This window comes from Hypomesus transpacificus, chromosome 25 (assembly GCF_021917145.1).
Source record: "Hypomesus transpacificus isolate Combined female chromosome 25, fHypTra1, whole genome shotgun sequence".
Lineage (NCBI taxonomy): Eukaryota > Metazoa > Chordata > Actinopteri > Osmeriformes > Osmeridae > Hypomesus > Hypomesus transpacificus.
The window spans coordinates 3,295,813-3,319,061 of NC_061084.1; the positions used below are offsets into that span (position 1 = coordinate 3,295,813).

At 40.0% G+C, this 23,249-nt stretch overlaps 2 protein-coding genes and 1 long non-coding RNA gene across 6 annotated transcripts in view; 1 reads left to right on the forward strand and 2 right to left on the reverse strand.

Moving 5' to 3' along the window:
* Positions 1 to 5,050, forward strand: part of focad (focadhesin) — a 169,904-nt gene extending 164,854 nt beyond the window's left edge. For 3 of the 4 annotated variants that reach the window (XM_047049347.1, XM_047049349.1, XM_047049348.1), the window contains 3 exons: positions 2,976 to 3,227; positions 3,590 to 3,665; positions 4,492 to 5,050. In XM_047049347.1, coding sequence (XP_046905303.1) covers positions 2,976 to 3,227; positions 3,590 to 3,665; positions 4,492 to 4,565 — 402 coding nt within the window. In that variant the 3' untranslated portion in view covers positions 4,566 to 5,050. Of the gene's footprint in view, positions 1 to 2,975; positions 3,228 to 3,589; positions 3,666 to 4,491 lie in introns of those variants that run through there. The other variant, XM_047049350.1, reaches the window with a different exon arrangement.
* Positions 1 to 14,181, reverse strand: part of hacd4 (3-hydroxyacyl-CoA dehydratase 4) — a 48,038-nt gene extending 33,857 nt beyond the window's left edge. Inside the window, 5 exon segments of the mRNA XM_047049352.1 lie at positions 12,648 to 12,754; positions 12,998 to 13,110; positions 13,266 to 13,393; positions 13,490 to 13,596; positions 14,035 to 14,181. Of these exon segments, the coding sequence (XP_046905308.1) occupies positions 12,648 to 12,754; positions 12,998 to 13,110; positions 13,266 to 13,393; positions 13,490 to 13,596; positions 14,035 to 14,129 (550 nt within the window). The 5' untranslated portion in view covers positions 14,130 to 14,181.
* Positions 10,528 to 11,933, reverse strand: LOC124487201. Its single transcript, XR_006958337.1, has 2 exons — positions 11,049 to 11,933; positions 10,528 to 10,872 (listed from the first exon to the last, which is right to left on the reverse strand). It is a non-coding gene; the product is annotated as an uncharacterized LOC124487201 (long non-coding RNA).
* Positions 14,182 to 23,249: the final 9,068 nt, after the last annotated feature.

Here is a 23,249-nt window from a genome sequence, read left to right on the forward strand (position 1 = left end):
CCTGTCAGCTGGCTGACTAGCTAGCTAACTATAATGGGTAAAAAAGCATTGTTAAGTTTGTATGAGTGAGGTCAGTCAGCTCCACGTAGTTTGCCTTTACCATTCAAATGCTAAATTATTCTCTGTTAGCTTTCACCCTTTTCAAGTTGATTTATAATACTGAGCTTAGGGGATAGTGGAAAGTTAACATTCGAAGATAGAAGTTCACCGTCATGAATCGATCCAGGATCTGTTGCAACCAGGCATTTTCTATGGAAGATCTGGTCGATACTTCGAGTGGACTTCTTCTTAGAAAGGTGGCCTTGCATGTGTTGTTCGAGTGAAATAAAACGTTTTGCAAACAGCACGGTAGTCATCCATTCGTCAAAAAGTTATTTTGACTGTAATGCAGGATTCTACGGTGGCCCACGGATGCACACCACAGCAACATTAGCGAAGCAAACAAAAGTTGAAAACACTACAACATTAACACGTAACACAACAACATTAACAAAAACGAAACATTTATAAAAACGCTACATTTCAAAAACAATCCACTACTTACAACACAACAGCATTGTTTCACACCACCAACATCAGCCGAGAACACCGCAGCATTAGCCGAGAACACCGCAGCATTAGCACAAAACACAACGACATTTGCAGAAACGCTGCATTTCAAGCTCACACCAAATCGTTCTCCAGACCACTAGGGGCAGTGCATGCAAAGTGGGGTGTTTTACCTGTTGTTGTAAAATCGAGTGAAGTAAATTAACTCTACGGGACCACACTTAAGTACCTCTTGGAGGTTTGCTATCAAACATTACGCAGTACAACATCATTGAAACTAAGAGAGGGCGTCTTAAAACATAAGATTATATCAAAATATAATAAAACCAACTTTCATTGGTGAATTTAAGTTGTGTTCTTGTTTGATTTTAGGTCCTATATGTTTATTGTATGCACCTTCCTGCCAAAGTAAATTCCTTGTCTGTGCAAACTTTCATGGCGAATAAATCCCATTCTGATTCTGATGTTCTTGATTTGAATGATTTCAAATTGACCAGCTGTCAAAAACCCAACAAATTCCACTTTGCGCTGCCCCTAGTGATCTGGAGAACAATTTGGTGTGAACTTGAAATGCAGCATTTCTGCAAATGTCGTTGTGTTTTGTGCTAATGCTGCGGTGTTTTTGGCTAATGCTGTTGTGTTCTCGCTAATGTTGCGGTGTTCTCGGCTAATGCTGTTGTGTTCTCGGCTAATGTTGTGGTGTTCTCGGCTGATGTTGGTGGTGTGAACCAATGCTGTTGTGTTGTAAGTAGTAGATTGTTTTTGAAATGTAGCGTTTTTATAAATGTTTTGTTTTTGTTAATGTCGTTGTGTTGTGTGTTAATGTTGTGGTGTTTTCAACTTTTGTTTGCTTCGCTAACGTTGCTGTGGTGTGCACCCGTAGGCCACCGTAGCATTCCAACTCATAATAAAGTTTATTTAAAAGTTGTCTCTCTGAAAAAACTACGTATTTGTTGAGTGAATAATTAATGAATGATTAGTGAATGTATCTCATGTTATGACTTTACTTGAGGAGGCTCATTACTATTAACAAATGATTAAGTACCGTCTCAATCCATGGATGCCGCCATTGTAGTAGTAATCAACACATGAATTAAGGTATTACCATTAGTTTACCCTGTTAACTCAGGGTTTTAGTTCACACAGTTAACTAACAGTCATAGTTGGCACGATTAACTAAATTAGTTAACTCACCTATAAGTTAATGTGTTAATGTCAATAAGAATTGATACATGATAAAAAATTTAATTAATAGTAAACCATTTGTGACTCCCTATTACCAAATGATGTGCTCATGATCAGTGCATCATTAAGTACTTACTGAGTTATGTATTAACTGATGATGATTCATGCATTAGTTAATGCATTAACGAATGCTAATTAATGCACCCTTATTGTAAAGTGTTACCACTGAAATTATTATAAAATGTTATGTTCTACTAGCCATTTGCCTACTTTAGCAAGTCACTGTATTTCCAAGCCCTGGTGGTGTAACTACTACACAGTAAATAATTCCTCTTTCAAGTAATAAGCCCCCATGTTGAGCATTAACTTAGCTGCACAGTCTGTAGAGATCTTGAGACGAAGCCCCTTTTTTGTTCTAAAACCGGACTATAAGCCGCTTCGAAATATAAGCCGCACAGGAAAACTGTCAAATTGGAGTACAATCCACGGCTTATTTTCCGTAAAATACGATAATTTAAGTCTGTGTCCAGTGCTACAGGGTCAACATTGTGCCATTTCCTGTTTCAGCAAGATTGTGCCCCAGTGCATAATGTAGGGTCCATAAAGACATGGTTCCACAAGGCTGGTGTGGAGAAACTTGAGTGGCCTGCACTGCACAGAGCCTGCACAGAGCCCTGACCTCAACCCTATTGAACACCTCTGGGATGAATTGAAACAGTGAGGCCAGGCATTCCCCTCCAACATTAGTGCTTGACCTTACGAATGTTTTGTCTTAATGGGAACAAATGTACCACAGACACATTCCCAAATATTGAGGACAGCATTCCCAGAAGAGGAGAGCTGTTATAGCTGGGGTGCCAATTTTAAAGCAAAAAAGTTTACAAAGTACCTACTGTATCACAAACTTTTGTAGAAGGAGCATGATGCTGTTTGCTACCACCAACCCTTGATGACTCAATTAGCCATTAAGAGCAGTCAGGTGTGAAACTGACTTCTGACAGTAAAAGCATGTAAATATTCTTAAATATTAAAATTAAGTATTAAAAATGTGTTATTTAAGATTGTTACATTGTCCATGTACCCTTTATCCCCTAAACTTACTAATTCCTATGTGGTTCAAGGTTTATAGATGTACGTAAATATTCTACACGTTGTAGTCATCATTTTTTTTCAATGCTAGAATAGAAGATTTTATACATTCTATTTTATATTTCCTCTGTTTCTTATATTCTCCCATGCAGATGACACAATTCCTTATCCAAGTATTTGCAGCTGCTGTGGTGTCCTGGAGTGACCACACAATACCCCTCCTCATAGGAATAAGGGCCCAGTGGTTGCCATGGAAACAAGAATACAAGCTGCCTGTTCTGCCTCACTCCTTTTATGGTGACATGTTGCTAACTGAGCAGTCACTTTCATTGTGCCTGCTGGGATTACCCCCATGTCTGAAGCATCTGTTGGTCAAGGAGCCCTGGTGCAGCCAATCACCAAAGGTTAGTCTTCACATAATCTCCCTATTTATTAACACTGAATGGTAATTCTAAGTCATTTTCTGATCATATTAGCACATAGTGTGGCCCGATTACAAATAATGGAGGATTACTTGGTGTGGAAAGGACTTTATTTGATGATGTTGCACAGTTCCCCTGTAAAGTCAATGACTCATATCTGATATATAATACTTAACAATAAAGACCAAGACTCAATGCCCCTACAATCGGAAATTGAAAGTACATCTTATTTTGTCATTGTTACTTTCATTTTCAATAAAATAATAATAAAATAACAGGTGGTGTATAAAAGGAAATATTTTAAATTGTGTGAAAATGAAAGACTCATTGTGGTTTTGTAACAGTTTATAGACTGGCTACTGAGCATTACAGAGGGTCCTGAGGCTGGCCTGTCACCAACATCCATCATTGCTGCCAAAGGTCAGATGTCAAAAATTTCAACATTATATAAATCTGATCATTTTGATACAATTTTAGTCTTATCAAAGCATATTTATCATTTACCAGAGAATTTGGTAAGTGATTTACTGTAGGTGTACAACATTTAACAGTCATTTATTAACAGTGACTACACACGTGTTAAATTAGAATTTGATAAGAAGTCAGTCAAGCCGAAACTTTGTAGGTTAATAATAATTGTAGAAGGTTGTAGTCATCTATTTTTTTCATTTGGGTGAATAGTCATGGCCGCGGGAACTAGGGGTGCTGAGGGTGCTGCAGCACCCCCTGACAGCACGAGAATTTAAAATGATATGACTTAAAATTCCACCACCGTGGCACAGCTCCTTAGCGGACTGGCAATCGGGAGCACCGGGAGAAGAATAACGATGGAAAACCAGGCTAAGAAACTTAGGGTGGGGCTGAAAAATTAAGAGACAAAGAAATCACCTTCACTAGACATGGTTTTACCAATTAAAAAACAGCTATGTTTATTTTACACGAAGCTCAACTATTTTGCGCTCAAATAAAAGCCAAAAATCTTTTGGCTGGCGCGCTACGCACGCTCGCATTAAGGATAGAACTCCCAAACTCGCATCACATCGAACACAGAAAATGCTCACATTAGCAGGGCAGCTGTGGTGGCCGCCCCGCAACATTAAGCCCCCGCCAGCGCCCCCCTGATAAAATATGTTCCCGCGGCTATGTGAATAGTGAATAGACAAAGAACAGAAGTGGCATGCAAATTTCACACATCAGCTGAACCTTTCACTTTTAGAAGTAACACTTTATTGTTAACCCTGCACAGCTGCCCTGCTAGCTCTGAGGACCACTCCGGAATTCAAGAAAAAAGCAGTGTGGACCAGAGCTTATGGTTGGTAGCATGGAGACCCTTCCTGCCGTGTATTGCATAAAAAGCAATTATGGGCTTATTCAGATGTGAAAGAATACTGACTTCTTCATGCACGAGAGCAACAGCTGCTTATGATTGTAATCTGAGTCTGTGTTACTCTCAGCCATTTGGCTTGTTTGACCGAGCAAATATTGCTTGGTTTTTCATAGAATCCTGGAGCAACATGCCATTTTGTTTGAGACTTGTACGTCGGCTTTACTGATACATTAAAGCAAAATACTGTGTTTTTCATATGTAAACATACATGATCATCAACATTAAATGAATTCTTCAGAAAATGTATTTGACATTATTGATAACATTTCAATATAATTAAGTGACAACAAAATAAATCTAATATATTCATTAGGGTTCGGTAGGAGGAATTATTGTTTTCCTTAGTATTCCTATTATTATTAGGGTTCCTCCAGTAGGAGTGAACCTGTTGTTTTTGTTAGTATTCCTATTATTATTATTATTATTATTATTATTAGGGTTCCTCCGCTAGGAGGAAACCTATTGTTTTTGTTAGTATTCCTATTATTATTATATTTCTCCATTAAACGTCTCAATAGCTCAAAAAGTCCTCGACCCGATTTTTTCAAATTTGGCCCAATGATACAATAGGTCACTCACTACTCCCAGATGGCTAGTGGCCCACACATGCCCATAGGTGGCACTATAAGCCACGCCCAAAGTCTACGTGATTTCCCCAGTGCCCCATTACTCCAAAATGCCTGTAAATTGGTAGGCATGCCTTTTTTCTCATGTGGTACAAAAAAGCCTCAATGACCCATATCAGACTTTTCTTGTACTGTCCAAATTTGGTACAACCTTCAAAACCATTCTCCTCATGAACCATAGATTCAATCAACTCCAACCTAGCTGATTTGTTACAGATGTGTAGAATACATGTCTTTATATAGGGTGAAATGTAATAAGAAATGCAATATAAAATGGTTTAAAGGGGTGTATTTATGTAATCATGTGTGATATCTCAACAGTTGGTGTGTAGCAGAGAGGACAGAGAAACTGACATGTAACCTTATGCTCATGAGTTCAAATCCCCGTGCAGCCAATTGTTGTTGGCCAAACATTAAGTCGTTTTGCTCTCGTTGTCCAACTCTCGATCTTCTACAATGTAAATTTTACCATTTTGCGAAGAAACCCTTATCGCTGCTTGCAGCTATATTTATTATTATATTTATCCGTGAAATGGCTCAATAGATCAAAGTCCTTGGCCTGATTTTTTCTAATTTGGCCTAATGATACAACAGGTCACTCACTACTCCCAGACAGTTAATGGCCTACATACGCCCATAGGTGGCATTATAAGCCACGCCCAAAGTCTATGTGATTTCCCCGGCGCCCCCATTGCTTCAAAATGCCTGAAAATGGTATACATGCTTTAGTTCTCATGGGGAACAAAAAAGCCTCAAGGACCCATAAGGTCTGCCATAATAGATGTTGCTTTACAGTGAAGATTTGGGTAAACCTAAAAAACTGTTGACTCCTAAGTCCAATTGTCTTCAAACTTGGTAAACATGTGTAGAATACATGTCTGTCTATAGTTTGGAAAGTAATCAGGAATGCAGTGCAAAATGGCTGAATTTATGTCAATTTTCACATTGCCTCAATATCTTTGTGTAAATAAATCAAATATAATTTTGACTGATGATTTTACAAACCTAACAGACTTCAAGAGTATAGAGAACCAAACCTGCCATAATTAAAAAGTTAATTACATATTGATTTATTTACATGGCCATTTATTTCAGTATTTATTTATTTCTGTGTTCATTTATTTCTGTATTTCCTTGTCCTTAAGCTCATGAGGTAAGCTTACATCAAACGCCATGGTATTACAGAGTTTGTCTGTTAGCATGTTGTGCTAGCAAGCCTTTTAAACAAAACCGCTCCCCAGTCATTGGTTAATACACAGGCACGCAACTGTCACATGGCTCTTCTTTCATTGGCTCCCTTGCATAGACCTTGCGTGTGACCTTGCATGTGTGCGTGCGGGTGCATGGGTGCGCTCTCTGAACCCTCTAAACTTGACCATATGATTTACTTAGTACAGATAAGGTTACACATATTTTATTGCCTCTCCAGCTAATTAGGGGGTGGGATCCGGGTGGGACTCAAACGTTCAGCCAGCCATGCTAGCTAGCTCTACTTCTACTATCTACTATCTACACTTACAGTACCATGAACGTAAAAATAATGGGATATATCAGGGGAGGCACCATCAATGGCACCATCAATGCTGAAAGGTATGCAGGTTTTAGCGCAACATATGCTTCCATCCAGACAACACCTTTTTAAGGGAAGGCCTTGCATATTTCCGCAACACGATGCTAAACCACATACTGCATCTATTACAACAGCATGGCTTCATAGTAGAAGAGTCCAAGGTGCTGAACTAGCCTGCTTGCAGTCCAGACCTTTTATCAATTGAAAACATTTGGCTGTTGAACAACTAGAATCCTGTATCAGATAGGAATGGAAACAACATTCCCCTCCCAAAACTCCAGCAACTGCTCTCCTCAGTTCCCAGATGTATTTGGACTGTTGTTAAAAGAAGAAGGGATGCTATTCAGTGGTACATATTCTGGTTTCCCAAAAATGAGGACACCGAAGGGGGAGGGGTACTATGAATCCCGACTTTATTACAGTGAAATTTACACTATATTAGCATAACATAAATATTATACATACATATAAAAATACATGTTTATAGCCATCATATATAGTGTTGCCATTGTTTCCACTCAGCTGTCATTTGCTGCTACTGTCAAGCAACTGTTTGATGCTGAAAACAACAGTGCTTTGTGTGTTCGCAGATACATTTACAGGCAGGAATTTGGCCAATAGTCGCTGCAAGCCTCTTAAGGTCGATTTAAGGTACTCTGTAAAAAAAAAAAAAATGACACATGGGAATGCCTTTGTCTATGTGGAACACCCTCTCCGAGCTCTCAGAGAGCCCTCGGAGAACCCCGGAGAGCTTGACGTGCACCGCCTGAATTTCCTAACTATCCGTCCTAATTTTGGATAGTTGTGGATACCCCCTTGGCTGTGATTGGTCCGTATTCAGAACCGAAGTAAGAACCGCTTGCGTCAGGGGCGGGGTTGCCATGACAAGACAAACAGAATCCTTTGACCGCCATTGCTGTAAGTTTTTACAATTCATATTTCAGCTCAACAGAACATGTAAATCAGCTTCTAAATTACAATGTGCCGAGAAATGGGCAGTGTAGTTGCTGAAAATGTGCTTATTTTATTGATGAAACGGCAAATTCGGAAATTTGCTCTGACTTTTCGATAACCAAGCTAGCATCGCAGTGCTGACACTAGTTGCTGCATTTGATCATAATCCTATCAAATGGGTGAAATGACAAACACAAATTGAGTTAGTTTTTACTTTATTAAGTATGAGCCTATATTTAACACAAACGTAATACACAAGCACAAAAGTTTAGAAAATGTGCGCTGATAATGCCAGTGTTGTCATAATTCATTTAAGAGATTTACTATATCAGAAGTAAATAGCTCAAGCTCCATCAACAGTCTTTGTCTGTTAGTTTCTATCATTCACTATGTGTGAGGAAAGCCGGGAGGAGGTAAATAAACAGTAGACGACGACAACAACCCAAAAACGGTTTCTCTAAGGTTGTCTTTGAAAAAAGACGTTGCTCCACCAACTCTTTTGGCGGTGAATTGTTTTCAGCACCCACAGCCTACGGAGAACCATAAACGAAAAAGAGTATCGTATCCGTCCGTGTCCGTCCGTCCGACCATCCGTAAATGGAGTCGGAGTAGCTTATAAATAGCCTGACGTTGTCATACTCATAATTCTATTCAGAATATGAGTCTGAGAACTCTCCGTTGGGCTTTGACTACAGGGCGTGTTTCAAACGAGCCTGGAAAACAAATGCCTCTTCGCTCAATTGGATAGATCTACAACCAATCAGAGCAACAGAGTATGTGATGTATGTTAAGCACCGCATAGTTGTTGTCAACAGAACTAAACTACAAGCAGACTTGAAGTATGCTTGAAGAATGAATACAAACGATTTTTGCCGGTGTTGTAAAATTAATTTAAGGGTAGGGAGAATACTTGTTCACACGGTCAACCTTTTTGAGCGAAACAATAAAGGGCAATGCATATACGAACAAGTTCTCCGTTTAGGATTACAACTCCATCGGGGCCAGCTGATAAATTAAACTTTTACCGATTCCCGTAGGAAGGACGGCAAAAACATATCTTCCATTGACAAATGCCTTGATTGCGTCTCTCTGTTCCTCTTTCAAAATTAATGCGCTGTCGATGTCTTCTAAAACAGACTCGATGGCAGAATCATAACATCCCAGATCTCCAGCGGTAGCCATGTTTGTTCAAAACGAATTCAACTTAAACGCTCTTTTGTGACGTGAGTGATTACGTTACTGTTGATCATCTGTCCATCATCCTATAAAGCCCGCCCGGCAATTTAATTGGTTCGCCCAGATTCTGGTTTTCTGTAGTTGGTCCCCAATACGAGACCCTCCAGACCCAACTTCCCGAACAAATTTTTTTTGGGGCGGGGAGAAATTGGTCTGGCAGCCGGGCTAGCTTATAAAGGCCTTTACAACCAACCAATTGGTGTGCGAGAAGGCGGGACTTACAGATGCACATCAAAATGCAATTTAAGATGCATTCCAGACATTTCCCCAAATGTAGTAATTTAAGGACTGAAAAAGTGGACGTGCAGGAAAAAGAGGACGTATGGCCACCCTACACCAGTGGTTCCCAAAGTGGGGGGCGCCCTAACCACCTAGGGGGGGCGCAGAGCTATTGCAGGGGGGGCGCAGATTGAATCAATCAATCAATGACACTGCTAGCATAACATGGACACGTTTTTGACGGTGCTCCCACGTAAACGCAAAGCAGAGGATGAAGCACTGCCAAATGTGCTTCCAAAGCAATTTCCTTCCAAGGCAAAGACTAGAAAATATGACGACACATCTTGTCTTCACCTGTACAACGTAGGGTTATGAGCTGGCCCAAACGTAATACGCTGTTTTTTTTCACATATTCTGCAGTTATTCAGACTGAACATTTGCGGAATTCCGCTTAGCCTTCCTGTTCTTACGTCGGAGGGAACGAAGATGTTCCACAACAGTTCGACACTGAATATGATCGATTGACTTTAAAACAGTATTGATCCATACTCATAAGGATTGCCTGAAAACTCCTTGGCCCTGTCTCTTGCTGTAATTTTGGTCGATAAGTGTTTCCTTTCAATTCTTAGCATTTTTGGCGAACGTTTTAATAATAGAGACATAATGAGTTGAGAAGATTATTTACATTTTGCCTCAGACCAATGCGTTCTATTTGAAAATCTGCGGGTTTTCGTCAGAATTCTGCGCCCCCGTGTTACATTTGGGCCTGGTAATGAGGAGATGCTGCAGTGTGTGGTCTGTCAAGTGCTAGCTTGTGACAGCTTAAAGCTGAACAAGCTAAGACGCCACTTGGAGACAAAACATCCAGAACACAAAGACAAGCCAGTTGAGTTTTTCAGACAAACTGTCGTGCTCAACAGTCTCCTTTACTAAAGCTGCATCCGTGCCGGCAAATGCTCAACTCGCCTCAAAGTTGTGTGTAAAAAGCTGCACACAATAGTGGAGGAATTAATACTTGCCTGTGCAATAAACATGTCATGTTTTGTATTCATTTTTTGGGGTGGATGCGAACATTTTTTTAAGTACCAAAGGGGGGACCCAGCAGAGAAAGTCTGGGAACCACTGCCCTACACAGTGGTAAACATGGCCCTGTCCCAAATTGTTGGAGACATGATGCTGCCATCATACCCAAAATTCCCTTTTTTATTGTATAGTTCCTCAGTTTAAACATTTGATGTGTTTTTGATGTGCTAAATTTGGATTCATGAGATTTGCAAATCATTGCATTCGTTTTTATTTAAATTATACAGAATCCAACCTTCAAACTAGTTTACTTGGATACAAAGGTTTGCTACAGTTTATGTTGTCCTTAGTTATGCAGAATACTACCGCTTCCTGTTGACCATTTTAAACGCTGTCAAACAAAACCACAGAGATGTTTGATGCTTGACAATGTCAACTTCCTCTAGTTGCCAAGAGTGAGCATGTTGTTCAGCCCTCATTGGTTGCTCAGTAACCAATTCATTATTTTCTTGAAAATGTAATGTTATCAATGTAACTTTCTTTTCTTCTCATTCCAATTTTCAAGTTGTTGGTTCCGCTCCTTTATGAGCTGCCAAACAGTAACACAGCCACCTAGAAATGAAAAGAGCGGCACTCTGTATATTGAGAGCTGTGTAGTAGACATTAATGAGAGTATATTAAAAAAGAAACCTTTACATAATTGGTCTGAGTGTGCTACAGACACAGTGCCAGGCATTCTATTTTACAAATGTGTGCAAAGTTTGTAACTGATTTAATGTTTTACTTACTAGCCACAAGAATAGGTAAGTAGGCCTTCAGGAAAATTTGAAAATCTGTGGCTGCAAACACAGGAAGTGTGAACTGAAAGGAGTTGTTCCCCATGGACTCAAAGTAAGGCTGGGCTTGGTAAACAGTCATGCCTGGAAAGGTCAAAGGTATACTCTGTCACACCAACTCAAAAATATAGTCTTGAATATGCACATAAATACAAATGCTTAATTGAAATGACTGGCAGGCAAGTTTTTGGTCCACAACACATCACAAAAAATGTGGTTGAAATACATTAATAGTATTTATAATAGGAGAGGCAATGCGGATTTGTCTTCCCCACATATTTCCTGTGCGGTCTGCGTCTGCCATTTCCTTTTTGTTTGAATGTTTCAGTACAGCATTCTTGACACAACTCCAACTGTAATTTCCAGTAGTAATGTTGATGCCTTAAAAATTGTAATTTAGAAAATTTTGTGACAGTATTTTCAAGAAACACTTCCTAACAATCTATTGTTTAAACAACAGTTAATTTGATGGTAGGCATACAGTAGTTACCCTTCTCTGCATCTATTTACATTTGCGTTACACTAAGTACCATGTAAAAGTTACATTACATGTTACCATGTAATAGTGCAAACAATATAGGTATATGAGAATTATCTTGCTATGTATTAGATAGCATTAAGTGTTAATGTTATAGGTTGTTACAAAACTTAGACCTACCATCCACTTACCCCTGGATAGCCCAACCCCCCTCCCCGACATATTTCACTTGTGTAAGAACTTGTACCGCTACACTGTAATGAATTGTAACTACAGAACAGTTCATATTTAATGTTTAATCTCCTACGATCTTTCAATCACCCTGGGATCTGCGACGATGACCCCTTCATCCTCTGCCAGGAACCTTGGGGTTACCATGGATGAAGAGCTCTCCCTCACGGCCCACATTGCTGCAATCTCCCAGTCGTGTAGATTCACCCTCTATAACATCCGGAAAAGATCAGGAGATACCTTTCTGAGCACTCCACCCAGCTGCTAGTCCAAGCACTGGTCCTCTCCAAGTTGGACTACTGCAACTCGCTGCTCGCTGGTCTTCCAGCATGTGCAACCCGCCCTCTTCAGAGGATTCAGAATGCAGCGACACGCCTGGTCTACAATCTACCCAGATCTTCCGAGCAGTGAACGGAACTGCACCCGACTATATCAAGTCTCTCCTGCAGCCTTACACCCCCACCCATCACCTAAGGTCTTCTTCAGACAACCGCCTGGTGGTCCCACCGCTCAAAACCGCCCGGTCCCAACACAAGCTCTTTGGGACTACCTCGTTGTTATGATCAGTGACCTATACTCTTTTGTAAAGCTCTCTCTTGGAAGTCGCTTTGGATAAAAGCGTCTGCTAAATGCATAAATGTAAATGTGTGTAATGTTGTTACTACAGCTAAGGTGTTGCCGCCTTCTCTTATCTAGGTCCTTTAGAGGAGGGAAATGTAAATGCAGGAATATCAAGGTGCATCAGATGTTGATACAGTAAAGTGTCACTGTTCACAGAAAAGGGTTAAAAGTTAACATTCTATTGAGTAATTCACACAATTTGAGAGTACTGGAGCAAATACCTTCTGAGGCAACAGAGAGTATGTAGATAGGGATTGGCAGGGTATATCGAGCCCAAAGTATGTCAAAGGATGGAGTACCCATTACGCACAGGAGTCCATAGGGATACCTATGAATGACAAGCAGTAATGCTGAACTCTATTATTTCAGAGCTGAGTTTCATTAATTGGAAATTCTAGAAGCATATGACAAAAATAGTCTGCATTATACGCTGTAAATTTGAGTTAAACACATTTGAAAAATGCTAATATTGTATGATCAATGTTGAAGTAACATTAAGACATCTCACTGAAATAGTAAAAAAAACTACTACCCTGTCATACATTTGCAAAGTCCAGATGTATATACATACCTTAGGAGATCCAGAATATTCCACAGGAAAAATTGTATACACACTATTGGTTTACTTTGGATTTATTCTAAACCAATTATCACCACAAACAGCAAGATATTTTTCTCCAAAACCTGTAAAATACAGTGCAACTTAAAACACATTGCATTTTTTTCTAATTTAACGATGATTACTGTAAAACATGTAAAACAGCAAATCCTTGCAATGCCAGCGAGTGAAAGTACTAATTGTAAAAGGGTAGGTAGTAAATATTAAGAGTGGAACGCACTTGAACAAACCGTGGCAGAAGCCATCCTTTCTCGATACCATCAACGATATGGAATAGCTCCAGAATGGACAGCAGTTGACATAGACTCATCACAACTCCAACTGTATAAAATGTATCTGCTAAGGCATCTGAAAACCAAGTCAATTGTATTTAACTCAATACTTTCCATACCACCTTTGCAAACTTTTTAAAAGTGGTGCAGTGCTGGTCTTTGATGTCTGTACCCCCACCGAAGGTTAAGAATCTGGCCATCATATTTGCAAATGTCCATGTGTGGCCACAGAATTGAAGCAGATTATACCAAAAAAGGTAGGCACGTCTGATGTTAAACCTGTGATAGATTCACGGAAGAAAAAAAACAACACTGACAAACAATAGTAACCCACCCCCTCCAACTGAAATGTTGGCCAGATGTTCTTACATTTTTCTTTATGGAATGAAAGGAACGAAGGAGCCGTATCGTATAGAAACAATATGCAAGAATATTTTCATGGTTGCCAGCGGCCTGCCGAATGATCACAGGCAGAAACCCCCTAGCCTACCCTGACAATGAAACCAAAGCCAAATCCACAAAAGTCAAACCTGTAAACTGAAGAGTCCCGTATGATAACGTACGTTTGCAATTAATCACGTAGCTTATCACAGGTCTTCAGTTGCATCTAACATTTTTATTGAAACGGGTTTAACGCGGCGAAATTGCCTATTTGCGTTGCGAATAGTTTCAATGTGCAAGAGGTAGCAACACATTCACTAAAACTCATTGTCTTACCTCATTTTAAGATAAACAAAAAGCCGTTTTCCTTCAATCCTATTACAACAAATGCTAAAAATAGAGGTTTGAGGGTCCGTGTACCTTGTGGCCATTGGTTTTTCTATTTTGCAACCCGTGTTGACAAACGCAAAATAGGGCCGTAATATCGTTTTGTCATTTTAGTAACTCAAACACACATTTAACTAATATGGCTTGTTTTTGGTTGTTTCGTTTTTTTTTTAATGAAATAACCATATAACACAAATGGTATAACGAGCCATTAATCGTTGTTTTGATTATTCCATATCCTTTATGCTAATATCTGCAAAAAAATAAAAATAGCCTCGTAACATCGATTTGTCCATTTTGGATGTCAGAACCAGATTATGGGGAAAGTATTGGTTTCCGTAGTTTTGTTCGATTTTGGAATTACGGAATATCCAAATAACACAAACGGTATAACGAGCCATTTACTCGTTTGTTTGATTGGCCGTATTGTGCATACTGGCACAAGTGAAAAAGAGAGAGAGGAAGAGGTGCCAAACGATTGGGGGTGTTATTACTTCCAAACACCAGAGGGCAGCAACGACCTGTGATCTGTAGGCCTACACTCTTGACGACATAGCAGCAGGTTCTTTAGTAGAAGACACACACCAAACTGGAGGCACACGTTAACCGAGTTTGCTAGTTGCTACTTAGTTAATACATCTTTGATGAACCCAAGTTTCTCTAATATATATTAGAAACATTACAAGACGGGGCTCCAGGGCCCGATGGTATCAGTCAGCAGCGGCCGGCTCATAGAGGGCGCTAGGGCGCCGCCCCACCACTGCTGCATCACATTCCGACCTGAAACTTAATTTAATAAGACTTAAAAAGAAAGAAAAACATATCTAGAATAAAGTCAATATTATATAGTTAATAGAATATTGAATCTGCAAAAAATTGTGGAAGAAAAAAGATATACGTTGTTTAAAGTTAGCTGATAGGCTACGTATTTCCGGCTGGGCGCAAGTTACTTGACTGTCGTTATAAGTTGTACATGCGTAGTTCTCTCCTCTCAATGCAAGAGATAGGACCTCGCCGGGGCGCAGAACACCTGCGCCCCAAACTGCTGATTTACTAGAGGGCTTGTCAAATACATTATGATAGGGCCCGTTATGTATGTCACATCCAATCACATCACTCAACACATTTAAGAAGTTGTTTATTTACGTTGTCATGGTGTTCTCTCAGAACAGAACTTGTAGCTACCATAGCTCTAGCGTTATACAACTAGCTAGCTAGCTAACGTCGTGATGGAAACTTGCAATTCAGTCAAGTCGCTTAAAAATACGCCCTTTGAAAAAAGAAATATTGGACCTGATTGTCGTGACCAATTTTCACCCTTACGTCACACGACTGTCAAGCTGGCTCAATTTCGCATGTCGGTTGCAAAAGACAAACTTCTCCCTGGTACAGTATAATACACTTGGAGTGTCGATCAGGTCATCATATATATCTGTTCACTGGATTACAGGGCTTGACATTAACTTTTTGAGGCACTTGTCATTTGGGCAAGTATATTTACGTTTCACTTGTCAATGCACTAAAGTCACTTCGATACCTTTATATAGCCTGACCAAGTGATCGGGCAAAACTAGCCTGGCTAACGGAGGTCGCTTCCTCAGGCAAATGATGAATGAAACAGGCTTGGTTAAAGAAATCCGAGAAGCTGGCTATCTTCAGCAGGCTCGTTTCTACGATAGGTAGTCCGCCCTGACGTTTCTGGTGTATAATGGAGTGAAGTACAACATTGTGTACACTACCAGTGAGTGAGGCTATGGTCAAAAACAGTGTAACGGGGACACAGTCTCATTCAGATTGCCAGTTCAAACAAATCACAAAAATAATCGGACCAGCTGGCTAACAGCAGAATTCCAATATCTCTTGAAAGCTGCCCTGCTCGACTTTTTAGATGTATAATTGACTGTGAAACTGTAAAATTATGAACTTAGTGACATGAGTCATGACGTGAAGGCATGGCTGCCGCTCGACTATACGGTCTGTACTGTACCGGGCGACATTCTCACTCAAATTTCAAGACTTTCGTGACCCAAATCAAAATGTTAATGCGACAGATCAATGGGGAATCGCTTTTTCTCTTATAGGCTGTCCTCCTCTACTTTTTTGGTCTTTTTAAATCTAACTATTTGTATGATCCGTGTGGTCCTTTTGCCGTTTTAAATGCTATCCTTTCCCAGTTTTCTGCAGCCACATAGTGCGTGCATCCCGAATGTTTACAAACAAAAAAATTGTCTATTAATTCAGCAACAGTCGAATGACAGGAGAAAACACACGTTTTCATCACTTCAATTGACAAATTAGTAAAAACATTTAGGAATGCACCAAAATACTGCTTTCTGCTGTTGAGACATAATTTTTTTCTCCGGGGGGGCATGCCCCCGGATCCCCCTAGCAAGGCGAGATACTAGCCTAAATATACTTGTAGCCCCCCCTGGAAATAAATGCACCAGCCGCCACTGGTCCAAAGGATACTGTTGTTCAACCATGAGAAGAAGAAGGATGATATTTGTAGATCCTAATATATATCTATAAACTGTATATCAGCAAACTAGATATCGAAGGTGAAAATTCGAAATATTCGCCGGAACCAAGCTAGTCTGTGTCTTCTTTGTGCTGACCAGGTTGAGTCAATGGGTCCTGGACATTCAGCAGAGCAGGCCTGTGTGTAAGCCAATGATGGTCACTGTGGTTTAAGTAGCTGTGTAAAGAATGGAGCTATACTTCCAGAGAGCATGTGTTCTGTGTTGCTAGTTCCTAGTGTTGCTAGTGGCTACACGGCTGCATGTAAGTCCGGAGCATGACGGCAAAAGTGCTAGCACTTTGTGACAGTAATCACAAAGGGGATTAAGTTGTTCTGAATCAACAATGAGCTCACATTTACATTTAGTCATTCAGCAAACGCTCTAATCCAGAGCGACTTACAGTAAGTACAGGGACATTCCCCCCGAGGCAAGTAGGGTGAAGTGCCTTGCCCAAGGACACAACGTCATTTGGCACAGCGGGGATTCGATCCGGCAACCTTCTGATTACTAGCCCGACTCCCTCACCACTCAGCCATCTGATTCACATGTTACCTTTCTGCCAAGATCATCGTCCAGTGCACTGGCAGTGCATATTAGCCAAATATGTTAAATGTAAAGATGAAGAGTTACAAGTTCACAAGTTTAAAGACCAAACCAACACTTGGATATATTATAATTCTTATTTTATTTATTTTTGAATAGTTTTACTTGAAGTAGGAAGGAAGGAGGTGGATGGGTGAGTGATCCAGGCAGAAGACTCTAGGGCCCTATCTTGCACCCAGCACAATTGACCGTTCCCGAAACTCCTCCCTAGAACGGCCCTCATCCAATCGTACCTTAGCAACCGCTCCTATGAGAATAAGGTCAATTCTCAACACTGAGAATAGCTCAGTAGGCTAATACAGTGCACTGCAAGGAGCAAGGTCACAGGTTCAACTCCAGCCGCAGTCTTTTGGCCTGTCATAATTATGATTATCTGTTTAAACAGGATGACATCATTCTGATATACCATGTGCAATTTCACCTTGAAATCTCAACCGTTTCTTAAAGGGGCGATTGATTGCAGAACCGATTTTACCTTGTCATAGTTGAATAACGACAGTTCGGTGGGTAAAATGAACATACAGTGAATATCAAAGTCAAATATCAAATATGCAAATCTCAAAATGAAAAAATGTGGCTGTAAAACGCTAGCTTTTCAACAAAGCCACCGGAGTGAAGTAGGACGAGGGACCGCCCTTTTTGGCTCAGGTCTGTATCTTTGTCACGCCCAAAAATTTACATCCAGACCAGCCTACTCACTGGTGTTCTGCCCAGTCCGAAGTAGCGTAGATCTCCGATGCTAGTTTAGCTGCGCGCTGCTCTGTAGGCTACTTCTAAGCAATAACAAGGATATTGAAAATGGACCACAGTCGTAACTGCTGTGTTCCAGGCTGTACAGGGAAGGCTAACACTTATAGTCTTCCCAAGGACCCAAACATTCGACAGGCATGGCTGCTGTTTGTCTATGAGAAGATTCCGGCGAAGTTTGACACGCAATTATACTAGAGCTGTCAAACGATTAAAATATTTAATCGCGATTAATCGTATTAGTGTCATAGTTAACTCGCGATTAATCGCAATTAATCACACATTTTTATCTATTCTAAATGTCCCTTGATTTCTTTTTCATCCATTATTTTTTCAAATTGTAATGCTCTTATCAACATGGAAAAGTGGTTCGGATTGCTTTGTGCAAATGTTTTTTTTAAATTGAAAACAACATTGCAATCGCCTGGCTTTGACGAGCGGGCGGAGCATTTGCATCAGCTGTGTGCTTGGCCATCAAAATTGTATTTTACACTCCACGACGTGCTGCGATGATAGCTCAGTTCACAACGACAGAACACACTGATCACTTTCGTATAGTAAATGGAACCATTTGACAACCTTTTAAAAGTAAACTTTCAATTCAGAATCTTATTGGCATCCATTTCGGCGTCTGGCGCTGGCAATCAATTCAAAACGTAACGTTAGCCTACTACCAGAGAATGTTTAATATCCGTAAGAAGGCTCTGCTCTTTAGCCGGCTCGCAAGCCCAAACAAGTGTGTGGCGTGCCTGTTGTTTTGTTTCCGGTCTAGCTAGATCCGGTGCGGTATTGTAGTTTTTCTAACGTCCGTGGTTGTCGCAACAGAATGTGAAAAAAACTACAAAGTTTGCTAGGTCAAAAAGAGCGTTAATCGCGCAATAAAAAAATTGACGCCGTTAATTTGGGTTTGCGTTAACGCCGTTAATAACGCGTTTAACTGACAGCACTAAATTATACATTCGCTCTGAACATTTCACCCAAGACAGTTTTGTCAACCTTGGACAATTTCAAGCAGGATTTGCTAAGAAGCTGAACCTGAAAAGATGTGCTGTTCCGATGTCATGCTACAGTATGATTTTGTTGCTAACAGTTATTAGCAATGCTAACGTCTCCTGTATCTAACATAGGTACAATGCTGAACACATCAACATACTTTACTTAGTAAATGACTCTAGCTAGACTAGCTGTAGTCGGCATTTGAAGGGAAGCTTCCCAAAAAATTGCCTAAATTGCCTAAATCTAAAAATTAGAAAACGAATAGTAGTCTGGCCTATTGCTAACGCCTGTCTTGATGATCTATTTGAAAGAACTGGAGAAAGGCAAGTGCTAGATACAGGATACGTTAGCGTTGCTAATAACTGTTACAGACAAAATCATACTACAGCTTGCGGTTGTGATGAACATAAGGTCGGAATGCACCTCTTTTCAGCAACAGATTAATAGCAAATCCTGCTTTACATTGTCCCAGGTTTTTATAGACAACATCAGCCATGCCAGTGTAGTCAATGTTAGATTGACTCTAGCTCATCTGCTTTTTATTAACGCTGATTTGCAAGGAATGCAAGAACATGTAGATAGCGAAAACACCTACTGTATTAGTAGGCATGTCAACTAGTTTAGCTTGCTAACGTAAGAGCATTGGTAGAATGTGTGATGATTTAGCCTAGTTTTTTGGCAATGGGGCTAACGTTGTTTCATGTTCCTGACTGTGTTTCATTCAAATAAATAACCTGTGTTATGTAAATCTACAATTCACGATGCATGTTTGTCCAGATCTTTGTCGGGTTATCTTTTTGCAAGATATCTAGAGCTACAACAGCTAGCTAACTGAAGCCGAGTAGTAGTTTGGTTGCTAAGCTGTAGCCTAACGTTCTACCCACCTAAATCAATCCAGTTTGCTTCGACAACAGAAGTGGAAGAAACTAACGTTATCATTTAAAATGATGTGTAGTCAATCTGTTGAAAACAGTGTTGTGTAGAATTTGCGCGTTTTTATTTCAAGTGTACAACTTCGGTGTTTCAGTGAGTGTTGCTGTTAGCCGTGTTGCGTTTTTGCTCCCCAGCTTCACTCGTTGAAAACCAAACAATCAGCGCGCAGCTCATCTAAATATTAATGAGCATACCATAAAAGGAGAAAAGCTAGTGTTTTTTCCCGGGAACATTTAAGAGGATCTATCAGGGGGCATAGAACAGCACCCGGGCCATTTTCAACTCAACCAATGTTACATTCCCTATTCGGAGACCTTAAGGAACAGTGTGAAATACCCCCAAAAAACAGTCAATCTCCCCTTTAACCTTTGTCCAAAAGCTCACCAAAGCCAATACTCAAATCACTGTCGGAGCACGGCTAGATAATCAGCGTCAGCGCCCCTTGGGTACCCAGCATGCTGTGCGATATGTAAAAACCGTGCCGTGCGAGGGACTTCAGTTTTTGTGTTTGTTCAGTTAGATGTTTGCAATGTTATTGTTTATCAGTTAATATATTCTTGTTGGTCACTCTGATGTGCATGTGGTGTAATAGGACCATAGAGTTGGCTGCTGTACTGCAATGGGCTATTCTCGCAAGGAGCTGAACATGAGCTCTGCCCTAGCCCGGTTGCCCACATGACTATTGTTAATTGTGCATTGACTAAGATTCTGGAAAGAGATCAACTCAAGAACAATTACAATATCTGCTGTTTTTCAGCCATTTTGGGGAAAATATGTAAATTGTGGGAGGCATGTTTTTGGACTACCTCTAAACTTAATGTGGCCGCCGCAGCATTTCTCCCATGGCATGACCTGCGCTGGGAGAGAGGTAAACATCATGGATGGAAGTTGTGTGTGGGCAGATGTGTCTTTATATAGGGTGAAATGGAATAAGAAATGCAATCCAAAATGGCTGAAAGTGGTGTATTTATGTAAATGTCCACATTGCCTCAAAATGTTTGTGTCAATAAATCAAATATCATTTTGACTGATGGTTTTTCAAACCTTATTGGCTTCGAGATGAAGTAGTACCATGTGCAATTTCATGCAATTTGACATTGAAATGTCAGCCGATTCTTAACCTTTGTCCCAAAGCTGACCAAAGGTAATACTCTGCCATTTCTATTCATACAATCTCAACAGTTGGTGTGTAGCAGAGAGGATAAAGAGACTGGCAGGTAACCTTATGCTCATGAGTTCAAATCCCCACTCACCCTACCAGGGTTTTAGCAGTTGAGTGTACGTCCTTGAGAACTGGAGTCGTATAACTTAAGTTGTCAGTTCTTAAACCCGTTATTGTATAAGTCTACAGTTCTTGCAAATTTAAATCAAGTTAACTGGTGATTTTCGTTGTTTGTATTCTTCCCCTGCTAGCTAAATTGCACATGTCTGTGATTTGATAGCGATTGCTGCCCTTTCTCAGGTTTGTATTTTAGGTGCATTATTATGCTGAAGTAGTAAAAAAAAAAAAGTGGTTTATTGTTAATATTTGCTACAGAATGCTTAGCCTATCAAGCAGGCAGTGTACATGCTTCAGAGTGGCCTACCTTAATCAATAGGCTAGGCTACTGACAATTTACAATAAGTTGTTACGTCAATTTTTTATTGGCAGCATTTATGCCATTTAGAACATACTTTATAACTTTATTTCTTATGGGGAAATAGGAAGAAAATATGTGTGTGTGTGTGGGGGGGGGGGGGGAGGGGGGGGGGGTGCAAAACACTTGGGAATAAATACATTGATTAGAAAAAAAAAAAGAATAAATATATATATAAATATATATTTTTTGGGGGGGAGCACCGAAGATCCATTTTGACCCAGGAAAAACCCTGCCTACTGTTGTTGGCCAAAGTTGTTTTGTTCTCTTGTTGTCCAACTCTTGAACTTGTACATTGTAAATCTTTATAATATTTTGCCATTTTGCGGAGGAACCCGCATCGCTGCTTGCAGCTATATTTGTATATTATTTTAGTGTTTAAGTATACATTTATTTTTCTGGAATTTTGGAAGGGGGGTGGCGCCCTAGCACCCTTTATGAACAAGCCGCTACTGCTAAGCCACCTATTTTGGGGGTATTGCTGTAATCACCTGATTGTACACTGTACACTTGGATTGAGCAGATCCTCCCATACAATTCTGATAACTCCCTGAAGGACTCTACCATTCTAATTGACAATAAATACAATTTTCAATAATTTCCATAAATACAGGTATTTTGTCAACCAGCACATTTGAGTGCTGAGAAAGGAGCAGCTTTTCCACGGGGGTTTCAGCAATCTTAATGGACACGCCCAAAGCATTTGAGATCTGAAAAACTGTTAATTTTGTGAAGATTTTTATAACCTATTTTAGTTACTTGTCCATTTTTTTAACATTCAAATTTGGCTGGGTAGTTAGGAACACATTTTCTTGTAGTGTGAGAAACTCGGAACACATATTTTATTGTCATTTTATAGGCACGTAAGAATTCATTTATGAAATTTAAGTTATATTAAGTTACATGCCTTAACAAAATTGGACTCTTGTCACTGGGTAGGAGTTCACTACAAAATGAGATATCTGCTGCCATAGTGAAAGGAGAACTATTTATAGTGAAGGACTAAGACCAGTGGATACATGGCCCTAAAAATGCCAACGTGCACAGAAACATGATTCTAGCTCTCCACCCATTTCCTCTTTGAGCATGGTTATGTTCGACCAAGAAAAATATGTCAGAAAACCTGGATGCTGCAATTTATGGCTTTCTAGCTAGGATTCAGTTTAATAATTGTCCTGTGTCAGGTGATATTATATATAGAATGGTCCCTCTGTATTTCTAAGTATTGTATAGTATCGGCATTTGTGTTCGGTTCACACGGGTACGCTCTTTGGTTGGCACAGTATACAGTACAAAGCAAAGCTGTCGCCATTGAGTCATCATTGGGAGGGAGAAATACATTTTTTTATGATAATTTCGGACAACATGCGTGGTTGCCTGTCGTAGCGTAGCACATTTGTATTTGTATTTTTATATCAAAATATTGGGGGGGGACATGTTGACCAGATTTGAATATTGGGGGATGTGTCCCCCATCCCCCCAATATATATTATGATTACGGCCTTGGTACACGTTTTGTGTAATACTCTAGTCCAGTAACCTCTTGAACTTGAGGAAAGTAAGTTCAACCTGCCTTTTGCAGGTAGCTTGGAGTTATGTGGTCCTGCTCCTCTTGACAATCCCTATTAACCCATCTAAACCCATTAAGCCTATAAATCATCTGAACCTATGATAAATAAGTCCTAACAGTGTGATCTTCTATACTCAATGACTATATGAACTGTATAAT